General features: G+C 40.9%; 2 protein-coding genes and 1 long non-coding RNA gene across 3 annotated transcripts; 2 read left to right on the top strand and 1 right to left on the bottom strand.

The window, feature by feature from the left end:
- Window positions 1–4,823: 4,823 nt before the first annotated feature.
- On the bottom strand, window positions 4,824–6,262 carry LOC111229290 (dexamethasone-induced Ras-related protein 1-like). Its single transcript, XM_022755564.1, has 2 exons — window positions 5,592–6,262; window positions 4,824–5,408 (listed from the first exon to the last, which is right to left on the bottom strand). Exons 1-2 carry the CDS (start codon window positions 6,217–6,219, stop codon window positions 4,864–4,866), a joined length of 1,173 nt encoding a protein of 390 aa, XP_022611285.1. The 5' UTR covers window positions 6,220–6,262; the 3' UTR covers window positions 4,824–4,863.
- A 721-nt stretch (window positions 6,263–6,983) lies between these two features.
- On the top strand, window positions 6,984–8,593 carry LOC111229291. Its single transcript, XR_002665403.1, has 3 exons — window positions 6,984–7,095; window positions 8,281–8,402; window positions 8,535–8,593. It is a non-coding gene; the product is annotated as an uncharacterized LOC111229291 (long non-coding RNA).
- Window positions 8,594–8,669: 76 nt separating this feature from the next.
- On the top strand, window positions 8,670–19,376 carry mycbpap (MYCBP associated protein). The gene is made up of 17 exons (XM_022755789.1): window positions 8,670–8,679; window positions 8,797–8,903; window positions 9,008–9,191; window positions 9,398–9,513; window positions 9,645–9,795; window positions 10,239–10,357; window positions 13,030–13,154; window positions 14,140–14,248; window positions 14,494–14,686; window positions 14,817–15,004; window positions 15,147–15,293; window positions 16,319–16,417; window positions 16,605–16,747; window positions 16,860–16,987; window positions 17,070–17,215; window positions 18,571–18,747; window positions 19,235–19,376. The coding sequence occupies exons 1-17, from the start codon at window positions 8,670–8,672 to the stop codon at window positions 19,319–19,321; spliced, it is 2,229 nt and encodes a 742-aa protein (XP_022611510.1). The 3' UTR covers window positions 19,322–19,376.
- The last annotated feature ends 444 nt before the right edge of the window (window positions 19,377–19,820 follow it).

The following is a 19,820-nucleotide window of genomic DNA, read 5'->3' as shown; positions in this document are numbered from 1 at the left end:
ACACAACTGCAGATGCTTCCATGCAGAATAGAATTCACTGGATGGTCAGTTTAATGACTCCTACATTCAGGTGTTGATCGTACCTTCTTCAGTGCAATTATGTTAACTCCCATGCTTCCACTAATCCCAGGAACATATAGAGCAATTGATAACACTTTATTTCTGTTTATTAGGTAAAGCTTTCTTGATATCAAGTCCTGAGTCATTGTTGTGATATGGCACAAATTAACTCCTTTGTTTTACAAGTATCCATGATACTGAGGTCAGGGCGATGAGGTTTATTACAGCAGTTTCCACTCCTTACGAAAACAACCAATCACCTCATATTATTGATTAGGGCTTTCACTTCTCTACCATCACTCCAATGTGTTTAAACAATTGATATCAGTATTGTCCCTACCTGGAGTGGTATCTTTGCCCTGATTTACATTTCAGTTCCTCCAATGTGAAAAAACATAATGACAACAACAGATTTAAAAGAAAAAATACCAGAAAATGCTTCTTTTGGTAGAATTATAATTTAAAAGGTTTTTAAAAAACTATATACTATATTTAATGTTTTCCATTGATGCCTTGGAAATTTATGCGACTCCATCTCGCAATTTCCACGCCCACCTTTTCTCATAACAATGATGCTGAACTATTTGAGGTTTCACTTCATTATCTCTAAAATGAGTTTAATTTCTTAGAAAATAATCCTTCTGGAGCAATTATGGCAAACACTCATTGAGTAGACCAACTAGAAAAGACTGATTAACAAGAGAAGGGAGTCATCCACTAGTGGCAGGTGCATGTGTATGTGTGTGTGTGTGTGTGTGTGTGTGTGTGTGTGTGTGTGTGTGTTGTGTGTGTCTGTGTGTGTGTCTGTGTGCATGCGCGCACACTTGTTCCGTTGTTATCATTTCAGTTCTCTGTCATCTATTTGCGTGACAAGCCGCCTGCCTCCCTCCGTCCCATGATATTGGCCCAGCTGCTGTGAACTAGTGACTGATTGGACTGTTGACAAACACAGCTCTCCATACACTAGGTGCACACATGCTAACATTTCTACTCTGTGTATGGAGTCATAGAAAGTGAAGAGTGGATGTTTTGATCCTACTTGTCTGCTTCATTCAACATTAGAACATCTGTAGTCATACTAGACTACGTGACAGAAGTTTAACATATTTATATAAAAACCTTGTCCCTGAAGAGACCTTTCAATACCAATGTTCAAGTGGGGCTTTGTAGGACACATCAGTATCAGCTCCCAACCCAGTCCAAGGTCTCAACAAAACAAGGCAAACTCCTAATAACACCTTAAAACATCAGTGAAATAGGAAGAAACTCAATTAAGATAATGACATATTGATTCTTTTATTTTATAACATTTGGCAAATAATACAATATTAGTCACAACCTGCTAACTCAGATCATCCAAACTCCAGCCTTAGACCAACTCAAATGACCTAATAAAACAATATGTCTATGTTGAGTTGAATACCTACTAATTTCTGTGCATGGCTTTATGTGTGCAACATCAAACATGGAAATGTGAGAGTAACAGAATGTAAAACAACAAAATGTAAAAAAAAAAAAAAAAAAAATGCAGCCAGTTTCTCAAACTTGGGGTCTTATACCTTAGCTACCTGCAGAATAACAAATCCTCCAGTGAGGGACATGGCTGAGTAGAGTACAGCATCACGTTTCAGTAGTCCTTGCTTGAACCTGTTATGATTTGTTTGTGTGTGTGTGTGTGTGTGTGTGTGTGTGTGTGTGTGTGTGTGTGTGTGTGTGTGTGTGTGTGTGCGCGCAGTGATTGCTTTAACAAAGAAAAAGTGTCCATGCACGTGCAATAAAGTCACACGGAGGTGAAAATGGCTGCAGTTTCCTGCAATGTGAACTTCCCAGCACGCGACAGCACATAGAAAGGAAAGTTCAGACTCCCTCACTGCAGAGACAGAAAACAAGAAAACATATTTTCACCTACAAAATATGTTTCTTTCACTGTCAATCTTTTGATGATATGAAATTTTCACAGATGTTTTTTGAATCAAATTAAATTAGCTTGATTGGTATGAATCACATGAGTATTGCTGCACAGTTAATTGAAATCGGCTACACTGCATGAGACAGATAAACAATAATCAGTATGTCTAACAATCACAACTCCTCAGAATAAATTAAACATTAATAAAAAGAAGAAAGAAAATGTGTGAAGTTTCTAACAGAAGTATCTATTTGGCTTGACTATTGCACTGACTGATTGACTGTTCGTTAAACCCCTCCCCCAGACTGCAATTGTCCAATCATAGAAATTAATTTCTGGACATCTAAGAAATGGATTAAACAGTGTGTTTGCCTGCTGTAACTTAAGCTGCAGCTGTTAACATGCTCGGCTGTCTGGCTTACTGTCGAACATCACTACCAAGACCACTGAGCACAATATTTGTTCAGTGGATTTTCCCACAGTTTGGAAGCCATTTTCGAACACTGTTAGCAGCTCTGTTTGTTCTTTGTTGAACATGGGGTTTACTGAAGTTTTTACTTCAGAATTCACAGCCAACCTCTTTATGCAAGATAGCATTATACATTTGCTAAACACATTGGTTAGTCCGTATCCTCTTGTAACATTACAACTGAAAACATATAGATGAATACAATATAAGCAGCTGCACGTGGGTAATCTTAGATCAAAATAAGTCTGATCTTTTTTTTTCCTTTCAAGACCACCTTTTTACTTTTTTTTGTATGGCATCATGTATGTAGCTATCAAGTGCATATCTAAGACCAGACTTTCAGAGCTTTCTCATTTGAAAATGAAAATGTGAAAACATTCAAAAGTCAGCCGGAGAAGGCCCTTTCAAACAATTCATGGAGCTAACAGTGTTATTAGCTTGTAGCTAAAGCTGATTCAATCTGCCAGTGACAGTTGACATCTTAGTTGGAAAAATTGCAGTTGCCTATAAAGAGAGGCCAGCGTTTGTCTACCTGTCTGAAATCAAGGAGCCATTGTTTTAAAAAACACAGAGAAATTTGAGCTGTAAACCTGCCCCCGCTATAACTGTCAACTGCAGCTCAGGAGAACAGAGAGCTTGACAGGCAGTATCTTTTTGGTGAATTATAAGAAAGAAGGATAATACACAATGATGAAATGACAGCTGGAAAGAAATGGTTTTCTTGGAACAGAAGATGAGCGAGCTTTCAGCTTTACAAGCTGTGTTTTGGTTGAGCCCGGGGAACTGATGCTTGAAGATTCAGGAGCAGTGGTTATAGGGAACAACTTTCACTGCTCATCCTTTGAATGACACAATAGATTAGGGGTCTTCATGTGATTATACATTTTATTTGTCCACGGAATATTCCATTTTCGTGGATATTAGCCTGACTATTCCCTAATGTGTTATTAGAAACTGTTCTTTTTACTCAAAATAATAGCTTTTGTGTGTGGGCCCCAAATGTCTGTCTGACCCAGACGCACACATTGTTCTGAGGCTTTCAGGCATCATGACTCACATAGCCAAACCACACATCTTTACAATGGTAACGAATTAGAGCCCTGTGAGAAAAGAAACTTTTTTTTTTATGAAAATACACATGGGAGCTCAGTGGTGACATTGTGGGATTATCAAGTTAAATGTAAGGAAGGGGTTTGAGAGTTATCACTTTTTTCACTATTTTTAGGTGACAATGTGGGAGCGGTGTCATCGATCCATTTGTCATTGCATATGCGAAGCAGTGTCATTTTTTTATTTTACTTATTAAGAATGGGCACACAGGGAAAAAAACAAAACACTGCTCATAGGGATCATGCAAGGTCTGTTGTAAATGTAATGCAGAGTGGTGTGTTATCTGCTGCACAAATGATTCTCAATATGAGCTCAAAAGCAGTGCCCATGGAAACGCGTCTACATTACCTCCAGCATTATAGGAGCGAGTGACCTTCACTTGGTGCAGCACACTCTTATTCACAACTTCAAAAAGAGATAAATGACTGCGAGATAGGTTTGTTATAAAGACCAAGCTATTAAACTGTGTCATGGTAAATGAATAAAACTTTGTAACTTAATGTTTCACCTTGTGTGATGAATGGAGTTCATGTCTCCATTGTTGCCCTGCTTCACTTTGGGAGATGAGATGTAAGCATCACCTCATGTCTTTTACAGAGGTTTCTTCAGCTGCACAAAATCAAGAATGAGTTAACAGTCGTCATGGACGTCAAAGTTAAATAACCGGTGTGGATTCATGGTTGGTGGGCACGAAGAGCCCACTGAGAGGCCGGCCGTCTGAGAAGTCATTTATAGAGCAGTGTAGGATGGAAAGGTATATGCCAACTGGAAACCCCAGCTTTAATCTGGTTGTTTAGTATGTGTGGGACTACTGGCAATAACAATACACACACACACACACACACACACACACACACACACACACACAGGAAGAGACATAAAAGTGTGGGCGACAGAAAGAGTTGCTAATAGATTTCTGAATATAGGTTATGCAATAGTCATACAATAATCAAATAATGACGTTCCTGACTCAACATCCTCCCACTCCTCCTTCACATTATGGATGGACAGCACACACACACACACACACACACACACACACACACACACACACCAGATAGATAGACAGATAGACAGATAGATAGATAGATAGATAGATAGATAGATAGATAGATAGATAGATAGATAGATAGATAGATAGATAGATAGATAGATAGATAGATAGATCCTGTGTTAATAAGCAAGCCATTATACTATTAAAAGATTTTATTTCAAAAACAACTCACGTGCATATAATTACACAACCATAATGCATTAGTTATATTTTAGGGGACATCGATGCCTTTCTTCATTCGTCTCATAGTCTACTTTACTCTTATTGAATCTGACATTTCTCCCGTGCTTTGCCGGGCTTCCTTCCCGTATTTGGTCCAATGACTTTTCGGAGATCAGTGCTAAAACTCGGCCGACGTGCAAGTGGGTACAGGGCGCCACATGGATCTTCGCGCCCCGGCGTCTGGCTCCCCCTCCCCGCCACACGGCCAGTCCGTATCGCCTGGTAAGAACGCAGGGAGACTTTGCGGTGCTGAGACGGACCCGTTTCAGTCGGTAGACCGCCTCTCTTTGCCAAAGTCTCGAAGACTTTCTCCAGATTAGTGCTGTCCTTTGCAGATGTTTCAAAATAGGCACAGTCATCACCGAGGGCTTGGAGCACCTCTGCCTTTGATATTTCTCTCTCAGACTCCAGGAGATCCACCTTGTTGGCGCAGACCAACAAGGGAACCTGGAGCTGTGCGCACTGCTCTGGCACAGAGGATTTGGTGAGTTTGGATTTAGCAGCAAGAATCTCCGTTCGCAGGGCGCACACCTCTTCGAAAGAGCTCCGGTCATCTAGACTGAATACGAGAAGAAAAATGTCTCCTGCAAAAACATAAAAAACAATTTGTATGCATAGCATGCACTCTTCAAGAGAGAGAATTAAGTTCAGCATTTACGCATGCACCTATCACCTCCTACAGCAATTCTTCTGTTTTGAACAAATAAAAAACTGACAAGGAATTTAAAGTTTTGCAGAACAGAGATTAAGACTGAGCCAATACGCACCAGTGAGTATAGACAGTCGCCGCTTGGCTGGAAAATCCCTTTCCCTGGACGCGTCCAGGATGTCAATTTGGTAGGTCTCCCCGCGGATACGAAACAGTTTCCTGAGGAAATCCTCGGAGGTGGGACTGTACTCCTCCACAAATCCGTCCCGAAGGTATCTTCTCAGGATGGAAGTCTTGCCGACCCGTGGCGCACCAAGAACTACGATGCGCTTACAGTTTTGCGGCTTGGTGGAGCAAAGGGCATCTTGTCGGTGCTCGTGGCCAATCTGATGGTGCCGGGTTTGACCATGAAGGACCAGAGCCGCCAGCTGATCCAGTGGGGATCTCTTGCAGGGATGGCTGCTGTTGGCAGCGGACAGTTGCCTTACGGCGGGCCCCGAGCGCGTCTTTTTTTCCTGTTTCCACTGGGACGTGGCTACTTTGAGTATCCCCAAACCCGCTTTAATCCCCGAAGAGCTCAGGTGTTGCGATGCGTTTTTGTAAGCCAGTAAGACTTTGGAGGACCCGGCGCACTGCCCGTCCATATTACCATGAAACTGGGAACCATCTACGGTGGAGCAGCTGAGCTGATGCGGAACAGGGATTGGGGTGGTCTGTGCGCCGGTGGAGAGGCTGCTCATTTCCATCGTTGTAAGATGGGTTTGTCTGGGTGGCAGACTGCGGTCTGAAGTTTTATAGGCCTCAAGCTTGTCTCTGGCGCGGAGGCTGATGCTCGTTCTCTTTATATAGGCTAGCCTCAACCGCGTGGTTCATCCGCGTCATGCTGATTGACAGAAGGGGTTGTTGTGTTCTTCAGAAGAACACTGTGTTTTGAGGAAGCAGCATAGGCTATACATCTGAACACGTTTTAGTCTACTTACATGATTTACCATAGGCATGTTTCTGAAGAGTTCAATATGATAGATTAATAATAATAACAATAATAATAATAATAATTATTATTATTATTATTATTATTATCATTATTATTATTATTATTATTATCATTATTTTATTACTATCGTTATTATTATTATTATTTAAGTTATAATTATATGTAGCTATATTTGTTTTTTAAATCTTTGCACACCTTTGCTGTGATATTTACATATTTACAAGAAAGAAAGAAAGAAAGAAAGAAAGAAAGAAAGAGAATTTCTGCGGGATTCAGTCTTAGTTGTAGGCTATATAAGCTCGCATCTTTTTTTTAAATCATTTTTTATTTATTTGTTAATTTTTTTGTTTGTTTGTCTTATTGTTATTCTTGTTTTGTTAATCATTTTTATTGATTAATACGAAAAAGAAAGAAAGTAAGAAAGAAAAGGACTCATTCGTTGCTATGGTAGCTCCACGGTTTTGAGACTCCGTTGCCTTGGTTACGATTAGTGAAAACATACTAGAAGCTGAAACACAGCGCTAGCTTGGTTAGCACTGCCAATGCTACATTAGTTATCCATGACTTTAATGGTTAGACCAAATGAAACGCGATGAGAAGAAAGAGTTCAGACCTTCGAGTCGTTCAGGTCAGCTACAACTTCCCGTATCTATCTTTCACTTCTGTCTGTCTCTTTCCCCCCCTCCACCTTAACCTCTTTATAACAGTGGTGAAAGAAGTACTCTGACCATAGTAGGCTACCTAAACCACAGTGTAAAAATACTATGCTATAAGTGAAAGCCCTGCATCTAGAAATGTTACTGAAGTATAGAAGTATTAGAATCAAGTAGAACCCATTTGTAGAACTGCCCGTTTCAAAATAATGTACTGTATATTAATGGATTATAATTATTGATGTAATAATGTATATATCACCCTAATGTTGGTTGCAGTTGATATGTGGGGTTAATTAACTACTCTATGTACGGTTTGGCTAGTTTATGAAAATCCTCCCAGTGAACAATAGTCTCAACTGATCTTAACGTATAGTGTGATAGATGAAAATGTATATCATCAAATGTATCTGAAACTGCAAAGTAATTAGTTACTAAAGTAATCTAATAAATGTAGATGTATAAAATAATATAAAATGGAAAGAAAAGTATGAGTACTTTAAGTACAATACTTGGGTAAATATGCCCAATTGCATTCTACCATTGTTTTTATAAAGTTAGAGTGGGAAGCAATGAGCCTATGCGGATGTGATGCCTTAAATGGGAGAAACACACAATATCTCAGCCAGTATATAGGCCAATATCAATCCGCTTTTGATAGATTTATATGCAAAGAAATAAAAACGCTTTTACATTTCATGTTTTTCATCCAAAAGCATTTCTTGCCTGCAGAAGGGAAAAAATGGAGTGAGGGAAGTGAAACATTAACAAAAAGCCAAGGACTCATAATTGTTGTTGTGGTCATGGAAACTATAATCAGGCACAGTTGGATAAAGACAAATCAACAGAATTGCATAACCATGTCAGCGTTCCAGGGTAATCTCTTTCTCTCTGCCTGTGTGTATGTGTGTGTCAGCACTGATGTACCTCGTGCACAATGAAGTGGAGCCTCTTTTCATTTTTTAAAATGTTAAAATCAAGGGATCACTAATAAGCAACATAATTCATTATAATCTCTGTGTGTAGAGATTACACAGAGAGAGATTATACTAAGTATTCTTTTAAGTATTGTACAATTCGAAGTATTGTAGGACCTAGTTTGACATAACATATTACTACTCAAACACTCCCACACTGTTCTCCTCTCCTCTCCTATCTAGAAAACAAGAAGCTAAAAACATCAGAGGAGCTTTCCATCTTGGGTGATGACCAGTCCACAGACTCTACTCTTAAAGGCAGGGATATCCAGGCTTTGGCCAGTCACCCACAGGGGCTCAATAAAGTAAACCCACTTCCATCCATATGTAGTGTTTACCATTAGTTAATAACTTTGCTCCTCCAATAGAATACAATGTGTGGCACTTTCTTTTTAAAGCAGTTGTATGTGTAACTGACTGTGTGAATATGATTGCAGCTTCATGTACCAAAGCCACCTAAGAGCCATCAGAAACCACTGCTCATGGCTTGTGTGCGTAAAATTCATTCAGTGAATCTGGACCCTGACTCTCAGCCTCAGGGCTACTCAGGTAAGTTGTATTCCTTTGCTCTCATGGACAATAGCATCCAGTACCTACTGAAAAACTTCCTATCTCTAAAAAGAGATGTTATTCTGGTCATAATATCCATCCTTGAAGCTAAAATTCAATTTTTTTCTATCCTTGTACTTTTCTTTCAAGGACCGGAAGGGCTCCGGTTTGATGACAAAGGGATGGTTCTTCCACACAGCATCCTGGGTAGTTTGGAAGATTTTAGAAATTATCTGGAGGCCAAAGGGGAGACAGAGGTAAATTCAGCACACATTCTGCAAACTAACAAATGCAATACAAATATTTTCACTTTGCTGTATTAGTCACTTCTGATTTTGTCTGTCCTCCCTCCACCGTCCAGCTGGTGAAGCAGATACCCGAGTCCCAGAGAGATCCTCCATCTGAGGCCCCAGGGGGATCTCATTCTGAGGCTGTGGCAAGAGGGCATGGGCTCTCTCCAGGCCACAGAAACAAACAGAGTAATGCCCTGCAACATTGGCATACACACATGAGGCAGCGCAGACGGCAGCAGGACTTTTTATCTGGTGGGCAACAGACAGAGATCAAATTTGCATCATTATTGCAGCCATAACGTGTGTACAACTGCAGGTTTCTCATTTGAAGCAAATTAAAGAACTAGGTATTTGCTTTTTAAAAAAAACAAACATTTGATTTCCAAAGTCTATATCAATGTCTTATCTTTGTCTATCTAACCCTTTATTTATCTGCTGCTCTTTTCAACTCTGTCAAGATTTGCTCGACAGGCCGGTTGAGAATTTACTGATGAACCAAGCTAACCGTTTCAGAGAATTTCAGGAGAGGAGGGAATTTCTAAACCAAGTCATGCCACTCATCCACTCTGGATATGTATGACACACTCTTGTCTACTGTGATGTTAGCCATCTGTCAGACTCATATTATAGTTCTCTCGTACCTAAAATCTGTGTTATTGTTTTCTTGGTGGCTTTTTCTGTCGTGTCTTAACTTGTATGTCTTAGGGTTATCGTGTGGGCAGTGAGTTTTGGAGTCTCCCCCAGCGTTATGGAGATGAAATGAGTGGCCTCACAGCCACTCTGACTCAGACAGAGCAGGGCAGACGGGAACCTGTCACACATGTTGGACAACCGAGCAGCATACGCCAGGAATCAGGTACACACAGACACCTACGTCGTGTCCCAATTTTCCCTTTCAGTTCCCTTTTCCTTCTGTTTGTGCACCTGGAACGTAGTGGTGTCCCAGTTAAAAAAAATGCTCTGTGACAGTTAAGCTGTCCACCTCTAACAATCACAGTAGGGATCAAGAGAGAAAACCCAAAACATGTTGAAATAAGTAACATAAATTGGATGTGACTGGTTGAATCCAAACAACAGAAGAAAAGGAGGACACAGTGTCCCTCTTTTGAGGGGATTACTTTAAATGGAGAGTAACTCTGACACAAACTTCAAATGAGAGAAATGGTATAAAGTCTTAAAAACACACACACACACACACACACACACACACACACACACACATACACACACTCACGTGCAAATTCAGGCACTCTATGAGACTGACTGTATTCTCTCTGTGGGAACATTTTCATCCTCTAGGAATCATTTGTGCTGAGACTCTGCGTCCAGCATCTCGAACCTGGGACCAGAGTGCATACCTACAGCATCAGTGTCAGGAGCTCGGGGAGGTTCTACGGGACATGGACATCAAAAAGCCGGTAACACAAATTTTATCTAATTTCTTCAACTCTCAAATATCAATATCAATATTACCTTGAAAGTCTACTAACGGTGGGATAATGTTCTTAAGTAGAGCCTTGGATGTATTATGTATTTTCAGTACACAGAAGGTTGTTACAATGAATCATTCTGATATAAAAGTTGCAGCCTGTTGACATTTCCAATGAAGCATAGCAAATGATCAGTCAAAGAGAGTCCACATGCAAGAAACTCATCTAATCTACATTTAGCCAACATGTTTTTGATTACATATAAATTTTTATTCAAAGTGCTCTATAGGATCTAAGTAAACATATAAAGTTGTAAGTCTTCCTTACTTTGGGGTGCACTGGTTATTGTCTGATACAACAGCATTAGATTTATAATGTATGTCGCCTCCAGCATACCTTCTGCATACCATTTTTTGGCTATAGTTGTTTACATTTTGGCAAACTTTGGTACCATAAAGGTATGCCGAATTAACTATTAGCAGTTCCTGTTTCTTGTTTCTAATGTACCCATGTATGTACAAACAATTACCACTGGATCACTTTCATGCTAAAGTAAACTTTTATTATTATTATTTTATTATTTTACTAATTTGATTCTCAGGCAAGTTGTGGAACTTCTGTGAGTTGTTGTTGTTATTTAAGACGGACATTGTAATGAAATTTGACTGAGTTATGACTCTGAGAAGGAGTGTTATTTTTGATGCAAATTGTAGCAATCAGGTGCTATGGGCTTTTTAATTCAAACAGCCACCATGAGCTGCGTGCCAATGCTGCAGCTCATGGTGGAAGGAGGAAGCATGCCTCACAGTTTGAAAACCCCTAATCTAATCAAAAATTTCAAATCTAAATCGCATATTATTCACTAAAGCGTTGTCAGTTCTCTCTAACAGTGAACAAGATCCTAATTTCATGGGCACAGCACAGGTCTTGATTATGCAACTTTTGTTTCAACACAAGCAGCTTCGTTATTGGACCACTCGACGTCCAACCACACAGCCCACTGAAGCTGCTGACACCCTCAGGACACTCTGTCTCTTGCTGCTGGAGCTGCTAGTTGCTCATAATCAGTCTGTATCTTCACAAACAGCCTGTGATCATCCAGCTTTGGGCACACTGTTCTGGGTTTTCTGTACAGGGAACAAACCACAGCAAATGGGCAAGGCGCACAGCCCTACTAATGTCAAGGTGTTGCTGAATTGTCCCTGCCAATATATTTACCTATCTAAAGCCGTCTTGCCCTTTTAACTCCCTTCTATGTTATTTGAAAGATCTATACAGCAACTTTGGTCTGTGCGTTCTATTAATTAAAAAAAAAAAATCTAAAATATCTGTTTGAAAACGGGAAAAAAATCATGATACATCAAACTAATTTGTCCAGATTCAGGCAAGTTATATCAGCAAACACATGTTCAAGTAAAGAGAAAAGAGAGATAAAGAACAAGAGCACATATTATTTTGGCCATCTAACAAAAAAATGTCCCTACCAAAAATACAAACAAACCTACGCCCTTGGCAAAATGTACATTCAGTAGGCACAAGCATAATGAGATTAATGAAGCTTTGCAGCCTTTCCATAAACACTCATGTCTGCTCACATACATGCTAATATAGAGAAGGTACAGTTATGAAATCTGGAGCGTGTCAAGTCATAGAGTAGCTCTGTTGAGATCTATGGGGTACCAGAGCCTAAGAAAAGGGACAGAGCCTGCTTTACTGCTGTCTCTGCATTACAATGACTCCATCAGCAGGGGCAGGAGGTTCTGGGATAAACACTTAAACACAAATAAACAGAAATGTGCACTTCTTTGCACAGCCAGTTCCCATTTACTCCTATTAACACACTAAGTAACAGGTGTTGGTTATGGGAAGGTTTATTCAAATGACATCTTTTATTTATCACTTGGTATCTTTGTCCACCTATCTCTCCCTCTCTGCGCTCTCTTTCAAACACACACACACACACACACACACAAACACACACTTTGGCAGTGTGTTCTATCGTGCTGGTGGTGTGATGCTGAGGCGATTTGAGGTCTGAAGTACCTTCTGACAAACACACAGAAAGAGACAGATCGTCCTGTCAGCAGCTGACTAGCCCATGGCATTGTGACATACGTGCAAAGAGAGAGAAAGATGAAGGGGACGGGGGGGTTGTCAAGAGAGACATAAAAGAGAGGAAGGTAAATAGTAAGGGAGGTTGGAGAGAAAACAATGACTGAAAAATGTTGAGAGGTTTGAACTACAGGAGGATCTGTTTCACTCTGCCTATTCCATAATGTTGTGGTAGAGCTCTGCTGGTAAAGCAGCTACAATAAAGTACAGAACAAATCTGAATGGAAATGTTTCACTCAGCAGTTGAGTTGGAACAGGCTGAAGGACAGTGGATGTACACCTTGATAATTTAAGTTTGCCATTGATACCTGGACAGTGTGTTCCACAACACCTCGTCTTGTCTTATTGAAGGCTTCATCAGACACCTAATTTTGTCCTCTGTGTCTGTACTTTCTGGATGTGAGTAGACAGGACATATGCATCTATTGATGTTGAGCCGAAGAGGACGTTGGGTATTACTTTTCAATAACAGGAAGGAACCAGAGTGTCGAATGGACATATACAACTGAATTTCTCAAAAGCACCATTCTGTGTCATTTTGAATACAGGACATCGACGGACTGGAGGTGATAGGTGCTGGCAAGACATTCACCTTTGTCACAGTGTGTGGTACTCCCTTACTGGAGAAGGAAGAAGAGGTGAAGATGCACAAGGAGGAGAAGAAGCAGAACCTGTAAGAGATAACTGTCTAGTCTTTTTCTAGACTAGATATGTCAAGATCAGGCCAATAAAGCTGCCTTTGTTCCAAATACACTAAGAAACACAATCGGTGTATGTGAGTCATTAGTTTGATGATGCATTCAACTTATTCAGTCATCTGCTATAAAACATAAACGCTATTGCTAGTTCTTGTTAGCAGCCTAGATACTGTATTATGTTAGTTTAGTTACTTTTGTATTACAGCAATCTAAATGCACATATTTACCATTAAGCTGGGACTCAGTTGTCCACAGTGTGTTGTAGTTACATGTCACAACATGTATTATAGACACATTTGAGGACAGCTTCCTGGTGCAAAGCTAAATTCAAGCTCGACAAGAAGCGTTTGAATATAGCATCTTATGATAAGATCATCTTATTTGGGTGCAGACTCAGACTGAGACTATTTCCACACCAAGCCGGTGAAATTTAGAAACCCATCTTGTTCTTTCACTTTCAGTCTTCTGTCCAGACTAAAACTGTGTTTGTCTCAAAAGTCTCCAAATCTGCTGGCTTGGTGTTGTAGGGTATACAGGGTAAAAGTAGCTTTTCCAAACAATGATGTAGGCTGCGTGACAGTCAGGGCTGTATGGCAGTAGAGTTTCATTGCATTACATTCAGTGAAGTTGAGAAGACAACTTTCCGTTTAACCCCCTCTGTGACCACTCATTTTAAATGGGAATATAGCTGATCATACAGAGCAGTGGCTGTCATTAACCTGAATTTATGCTGATTCTGTCAGACCACATTACAACCATGAAATAATGATTTTGTCAGCTGAGCTGCGTCTGTCCCACTGCTTTCCAGATGTTGGCTGTGATACAGTTTTGCTGTTTCCCAGATGGAAATAAGAAGCAGTCTTTTAATTGTTCAGGTCTCTACTAAAACAACCTGGAAACACTGGTGTGGTTTTCATACAAAACAGCAGAGTGATATTTCTGTCTCATTGTCTTTCACAGTGATCCGCTGGAACAGTATGATGATGCTCGGTCAGATGTTTTGCTCATTCCTGCCTTGAGGTTCTGTGGGCAGCTTGCTAGCTGGACTGGAAACTCTTCCACTAACGAGGTACAGACTGGCCTTTACACAGTGAGTTGGTCTGTGAGTGCATTGTGAATGTCCAGGGATGAACCCATTAAATTTTGGGGCAGATCCACTGTAAATTAAATTTTTGGTTGTTGTTTGTTTTGTTGTCAGTATCTTAACATCAATCAGGAGTATGGCTTCTTCTTGTTATTCTTCTTCTTCTTCTTCTTCTTCTGCTTCTTCTCCTTCTTCTGTCCCCTTTGTATTCTCCAACACTCATTGCTCAGGGAGAAGTAGGAATCAGTTCCACAATATTCTTTGAGGCCCTGACTGGAGAAACAGCCTCGTCCCACCTGGAGCTACACAATGAGGGCAGCACAGCCATCTTCTACAGCTGGCATCAGCTTCCCTTTCCACACAGCTTTCCTAACCTGCAATCACAAACAATGAACCCGCAGTTCTACTTCAATTCCTCCTCTGGTACACACATACACACATAATCAAACACCTGCTGCCACCACTCTTACGTCATACACTGTTTGTCTATATGTCAGTCAACCAGTACTCAACCTGCCTTTCTGCTTTCTGTTTTGCTTCCCCTCCCATCCAGGTGTGATCCTTCCAGGTGAAACCCAGCTTTTGGAGTTTATATTCAAGTCAGAGAAGCCAGGCATCAAAACTGAACTATGGCAGCTCAACACCCACCCTATGCTGCTGCAAGGAGCCTCCATGCAGGTCACATTGAAGGGAGTAGCTCTTTACCAGGACAAAACTGCAGACCAAAGACTTTTCGTAGAGGTAGTTTTACATTTAAACTGTATACAACTGTGTGAAAGAGAGACAGAAACACACATGGACACATGGCACTAAGGTGTTCGTTAAAAGATACCCATATGTTTTCTTTGTAATGTCGGTGTTTTTGTTGTGTGTGCACGAGCAGACGAAGCTGGAAAAGATAGTGATGGTGAAAATGTGTCAGTCGATTGTGTATGAGGTGCTGCGTGGGGTCCACACCCCAGAGAGACCCAGCTCTCCTGCAGAGCTCTACATCACTGAGGTGCAAACATTTCGAAACAAAAACCCCAAGGTAAATCCCACAGGTGGATGCAATTTCCATATAGAATTTTACAGTCTTCTTTGTACAAAACCCCCTTAGGACATCAACAGTGTGCACAAAGACAGCTCCTGAAATTTAAAATTGTCTCAGTTTCTTTGATTCAAATGTAGCTGGAGTCACGTTGCTCATTATGCATCAGGGTGGCCTGATTCCATGTACTGCTGATGCATCAAACTATTTTCTTTTTGTCCACATTTAGTTCAGTCTAAATCTCCACATCACTTGATTCAGTTTGAGATGACCCGTTAATGGACCAATTCATCATGTTTGACATTTCGCTGTGTGTAAGCGAGAGTATGATCAGAACCGTTATGGCTGCCCGTCCCCAACCTGAATATATCTCAGTCCCCAATCATTTAGCTCTCCTCAATTATATTTTTGATCTACAGTATCACAATTCTTGATAGCTCATTAACTGATTATAGATTGTAACTGCTAATACCTTAAACCAGTTACTGTTGCCTCTACATTGTACAAAAGAGGTTATGTTGCCATGGCAGTGCAGTGGGAACCTGGTTTTAACTGGGTTAATTGGGGGGCTGATAAGATTAGTCTCTAGTGAATTTAGAGCATGTCTGCCTCACAAGTTTTGCTGAGCTAATTTCTGATAGATATAGGAAGGATGGGACGATTGGAAACAACACTGGAAAGTGTAACCAAACATTAAGATTGAAATACCACTTCCTTTTCATCATCATCTATTCATCTAACCTGTAATTGAGGTGAACTGACTTTTCCTTACAAAGTGACATCTAGCTTTACCAAATGTTAGGATCATGACTGCTCTTTTGGCCTTTTATATGGTGCATGCATATTTCTTCTCTTCTGTTGAGGAATGAATAAAAATAGTGACATGCATCGTCGTTGTTAGAAGGGGATAGTGGCGTTTATCATCCTATAGCGTGATAGTACTGTCTCTTCATGGGGGTTTTGTGTTCACATGTTCATACTATAACCTACTGCTCCAGATTGTTTAACTCCATCCATGGTTTTAGTTGCGGTATCTTCATCAGCCAGTGGAGGACTTGAAGAGACTGTGGCAAGAAGTAAATCCAGGGCACACCTGGGACCTCTCTGTTGATACTCTCCGACAGGTAGAGACAAAATGTAGTGATGTGTTACATAATAACACTTGGTCATTGCAAAGAAAGTACGTGTAGCAGGTTGATTCAAGGATGTAGACTATTTAAATGCAGAGTGCAAGTTTCTGTACAATTTCATACTATGATGATGCATTAAAAATGTAACATATTTATCCATTCATTTGTTCCCACACTTAAGGTTGTGCTGTCTCTGCCTGAACAAGAGTCAGCTCGGGACACCATCACCAGAGAAAAGAGCCTGGCCCAGCTCAGCTCTCTACTTCTGCAGCTGTCTGAACCTTCTGAACTGGAACACGACCATCTAACAGCAGCAGCTTTAGGGTGAGGCATAAACACACATGAGTCATGTAGCATCTCTTTCATAGCATCCCACACACTGCACACTCAGTGTAGTAAGCCTGGAGGTTATGGTGGTGTGTGGTGCCCCCTGCAGACAGATGCTGTGGAAGAAACTTCTGGACACCATGGCTGGTGAGGCCATGAGGCTCAGAAACCTGCTGGGCCTCCCAGAGAGAGAAACATGGATCGATAAAAAGGATGAATCCCCAATCTCTTACGCTGGTGAGACTCCCACACTTTCACTCAGACATACATTGGTGAGGGTATTGAATCCATGCTGTTTACCACTGTTATTACATCACAGATTTGGCTGATAATATAAACAAAGATGAGAAGAGTGAGAAAAAGGGAGGAGCAGCTGCTAAAGAGGAGAGGAGTGGGGCCAGGTCCAGATTTAAAGATGACAGCAAACGAGAGTCCAAGTCACCAACAACTGAAAAATCAGTGGAGGTGAGGGGAAAAGATATGTGTGTTTGTGAAGCTGACTCACCTTCATCAACACAAATTGGAGAATTATAAAATGTTTTGCCACTGAGAGGCAGCAGATTCACAAGTATTTTAATTATGGGCATGAATGAAGTACCATGTTTTTTAAGACATGACACATCACTTCAGCTGACTTTCAGCTGTTCCAATCATGAGTCATCTTCCCCCCTTCAAACAAGCTGTCAGTTCGTCATTCATTTATCTGCCATTCACCAGGCTTCTGTTGTTTTGTTACGATTGACTTGTTACTATTCCACACAACTCGGCCTCTTACTGCCTCATTCTCAGTTATACATATACTGGCTTATTTTCTAGCCTGAATGTGTGTGTGTGTGTGTGTATGTTTGCGTGGGTGTGTGTGTGTTTGAAAGAGGGTTACCAGGCATCCCTTATTCCATCTTTCCACTAAGTGTAGGAAACTAATGCTCTCAATCCAGTGTTTTCCCCCAGAGAAGCCATTATAGTAGCTTAGCAATAGAGTATGGTAGTGGCCATTCATATTTTTGCAGTGTCACTGGTCGGGTGAGATAACGAGCGAGCAAATGTCGCTTCATACCCATTCATTTTAATGCAGATGATTATTTCCCTGCTCCCATCCTCCATGCACCCAACTCATTATACCCAGGAACTTTGCATCGTCCCGTTCACAAATCTGAATTTAAGCAACTTTCCATCGTCAGCACAGGGAGTGAAAACTCTAATGAGGACACTGACTGTGTTGTTCAGCTATAGATGATGAGATGACGTGTCCTGTAGCTGAGTTAGTTGCCACATAAACAATGTTCTGGGTGTGAATCTGGCTCTGGACCTTTTACACCTCTTCTCATGTCTCTATTGTGAGCTGTAGAAAGTACAGAAAAGATGTAATTTTACATTTAGAAATATACTTCAGACACACTCTTGTCTGTTTGACTGTGTATTTTGCTGAGTGTTTTTTTTTCCACTGTGTGATGGTTGAATCATAGGTAAAGTACAGCCTATTACTCACAGGGTACCATGGTAACAGAACACTGTGTGAAAATGTGCACCTGCTCTCCAAATGTGTGCCCAGGGTGTGAATTAATAGGACCTGGACTGGTCCAAGCCATCTGTGGTACACACACACACAGATATACATTAAATCAACCACCACAGAACATGCAATATATTACATGCCATCAAATATGTGGGAGGTAGTTTTTCATCACATAAGATGCACAAAACGACTTACCAACCAACTCATTTTGGTAATATCATCATCCTGCATGCTCAGTAAAAAGTCCATGGTGATTCATCAGTAAACTGTAAATTTTTCATATCTGTCTACCCTGCGTACAAAGGAGAACAAGAAGAAGGGGAAAAGAAAAGATGAAGTGGGGAAGCGCATCATGGAAAAGGAAAAGCAAGGGAATGAGCCTGCCTCACTGACTGATACCCATCCAGAGAGCATCAATCAGCAACCTTCCGATGTAGAGCTGGAGGCGATGAACACTTACACAAAGCTCCTGCACCAGAAGGTTATCCTTTAATAATCTCTACAATACAGTTTTTATTCTAAAGAGTTGTATAATATATTGCATTAGCTTTCAAAAGTTTAAAAAAAATAACCCTGATGACCATTTTTCATTGAAATAATGAAAGACACCACCCAGTTGCATAATGGGAAATACAGGATTCTGCATTTTTTGAGCTTGGGCCATACTAGCGATTAAAAGTCAGGATATCTCTGCGTCTTTAATTTTTTTTTTTACCATTCTTCATTGGTCCAATGAAAAGCACCATCCAGTTGTATTGTGGGAAATGTAGGATTCTGTATTTTTGGAGCTTGACCCATACAGGGATTATAAATCAGGATGTCCTCTGCTGCTTCCATTTTTTTTATCTACCACTAGTGAATCCCCCAACTTTAAGAAAGTGCAACACTAAATCACTGGAGTAGTAGTAGTTTGAGGTTTCCCACCGTCATATGCACATCCTATGTGTAAATCTGTATCTATCTGACAGGTGTATGCTCTGATGGGAGACCTGGTGGACACCCTGTGTGACCCGATGGATGAGGGAGAGGAGGACAGACACACTTTTAACACATGAGAGGCTCAGGAGCCCTGTAGTCAACCAACTGTAATAAAACTTGTCACACAGGAATCTGTTTTTAGAACTCATTCTGACGTGAAATCAATAAACTTTTCTGTTATTTTGGCACAGTGGAGATGTGGAGTAATATTAATTCTGTCTCATTCACTCACTCACACACTCTTTCACACTCACATCAGCGGATGATAGTAGGTTAACAGTACCGCTGACTCTGCAAACGACGCGCCCGCGTCCCCGCCTCTCTTTTACGCTCCCCGTTGTGATTACTGTGTGTGCTGTGCGCGCCTGGCCTGCCGGTGCTGTATGCGTGTGTGGATGGGGCTTCCTGAGCCTGAGTGAGAGAGGGAGAGAGTGAGCCGTGTGCTGTGGCTTATCCTTGTCCTATGCGGATTTCATCAGTGACTGTTTGCCCGAGCTGCTCGCATCATCCCGGGTAGGCCGGGATTTAGACGCTGACATCCCCATTCAAGGATTTCTATAACACGAGCTGCTCGAC

This window comes from Seriola dumerili, unplaced genomic scaffold (assembly GCF_002260705.1).
Source record: "Seriola dumerili isolate Sdu_G_001 unplaced genomic scaffold, Sdu_1.0 BDQW01000230.1, whole genome shotgun sequence".
Taxonomy (NCBI): Eukaryota; Metazoa; Chordata; class Actinopteri; order Carangiformes; family Carangidae; genus Seriola; species Seriola dumerili.
Note: the sequence above shows the minus strand (reverse complement) of the source record. Positions and strands in the feature narration are given on the sequence as shown.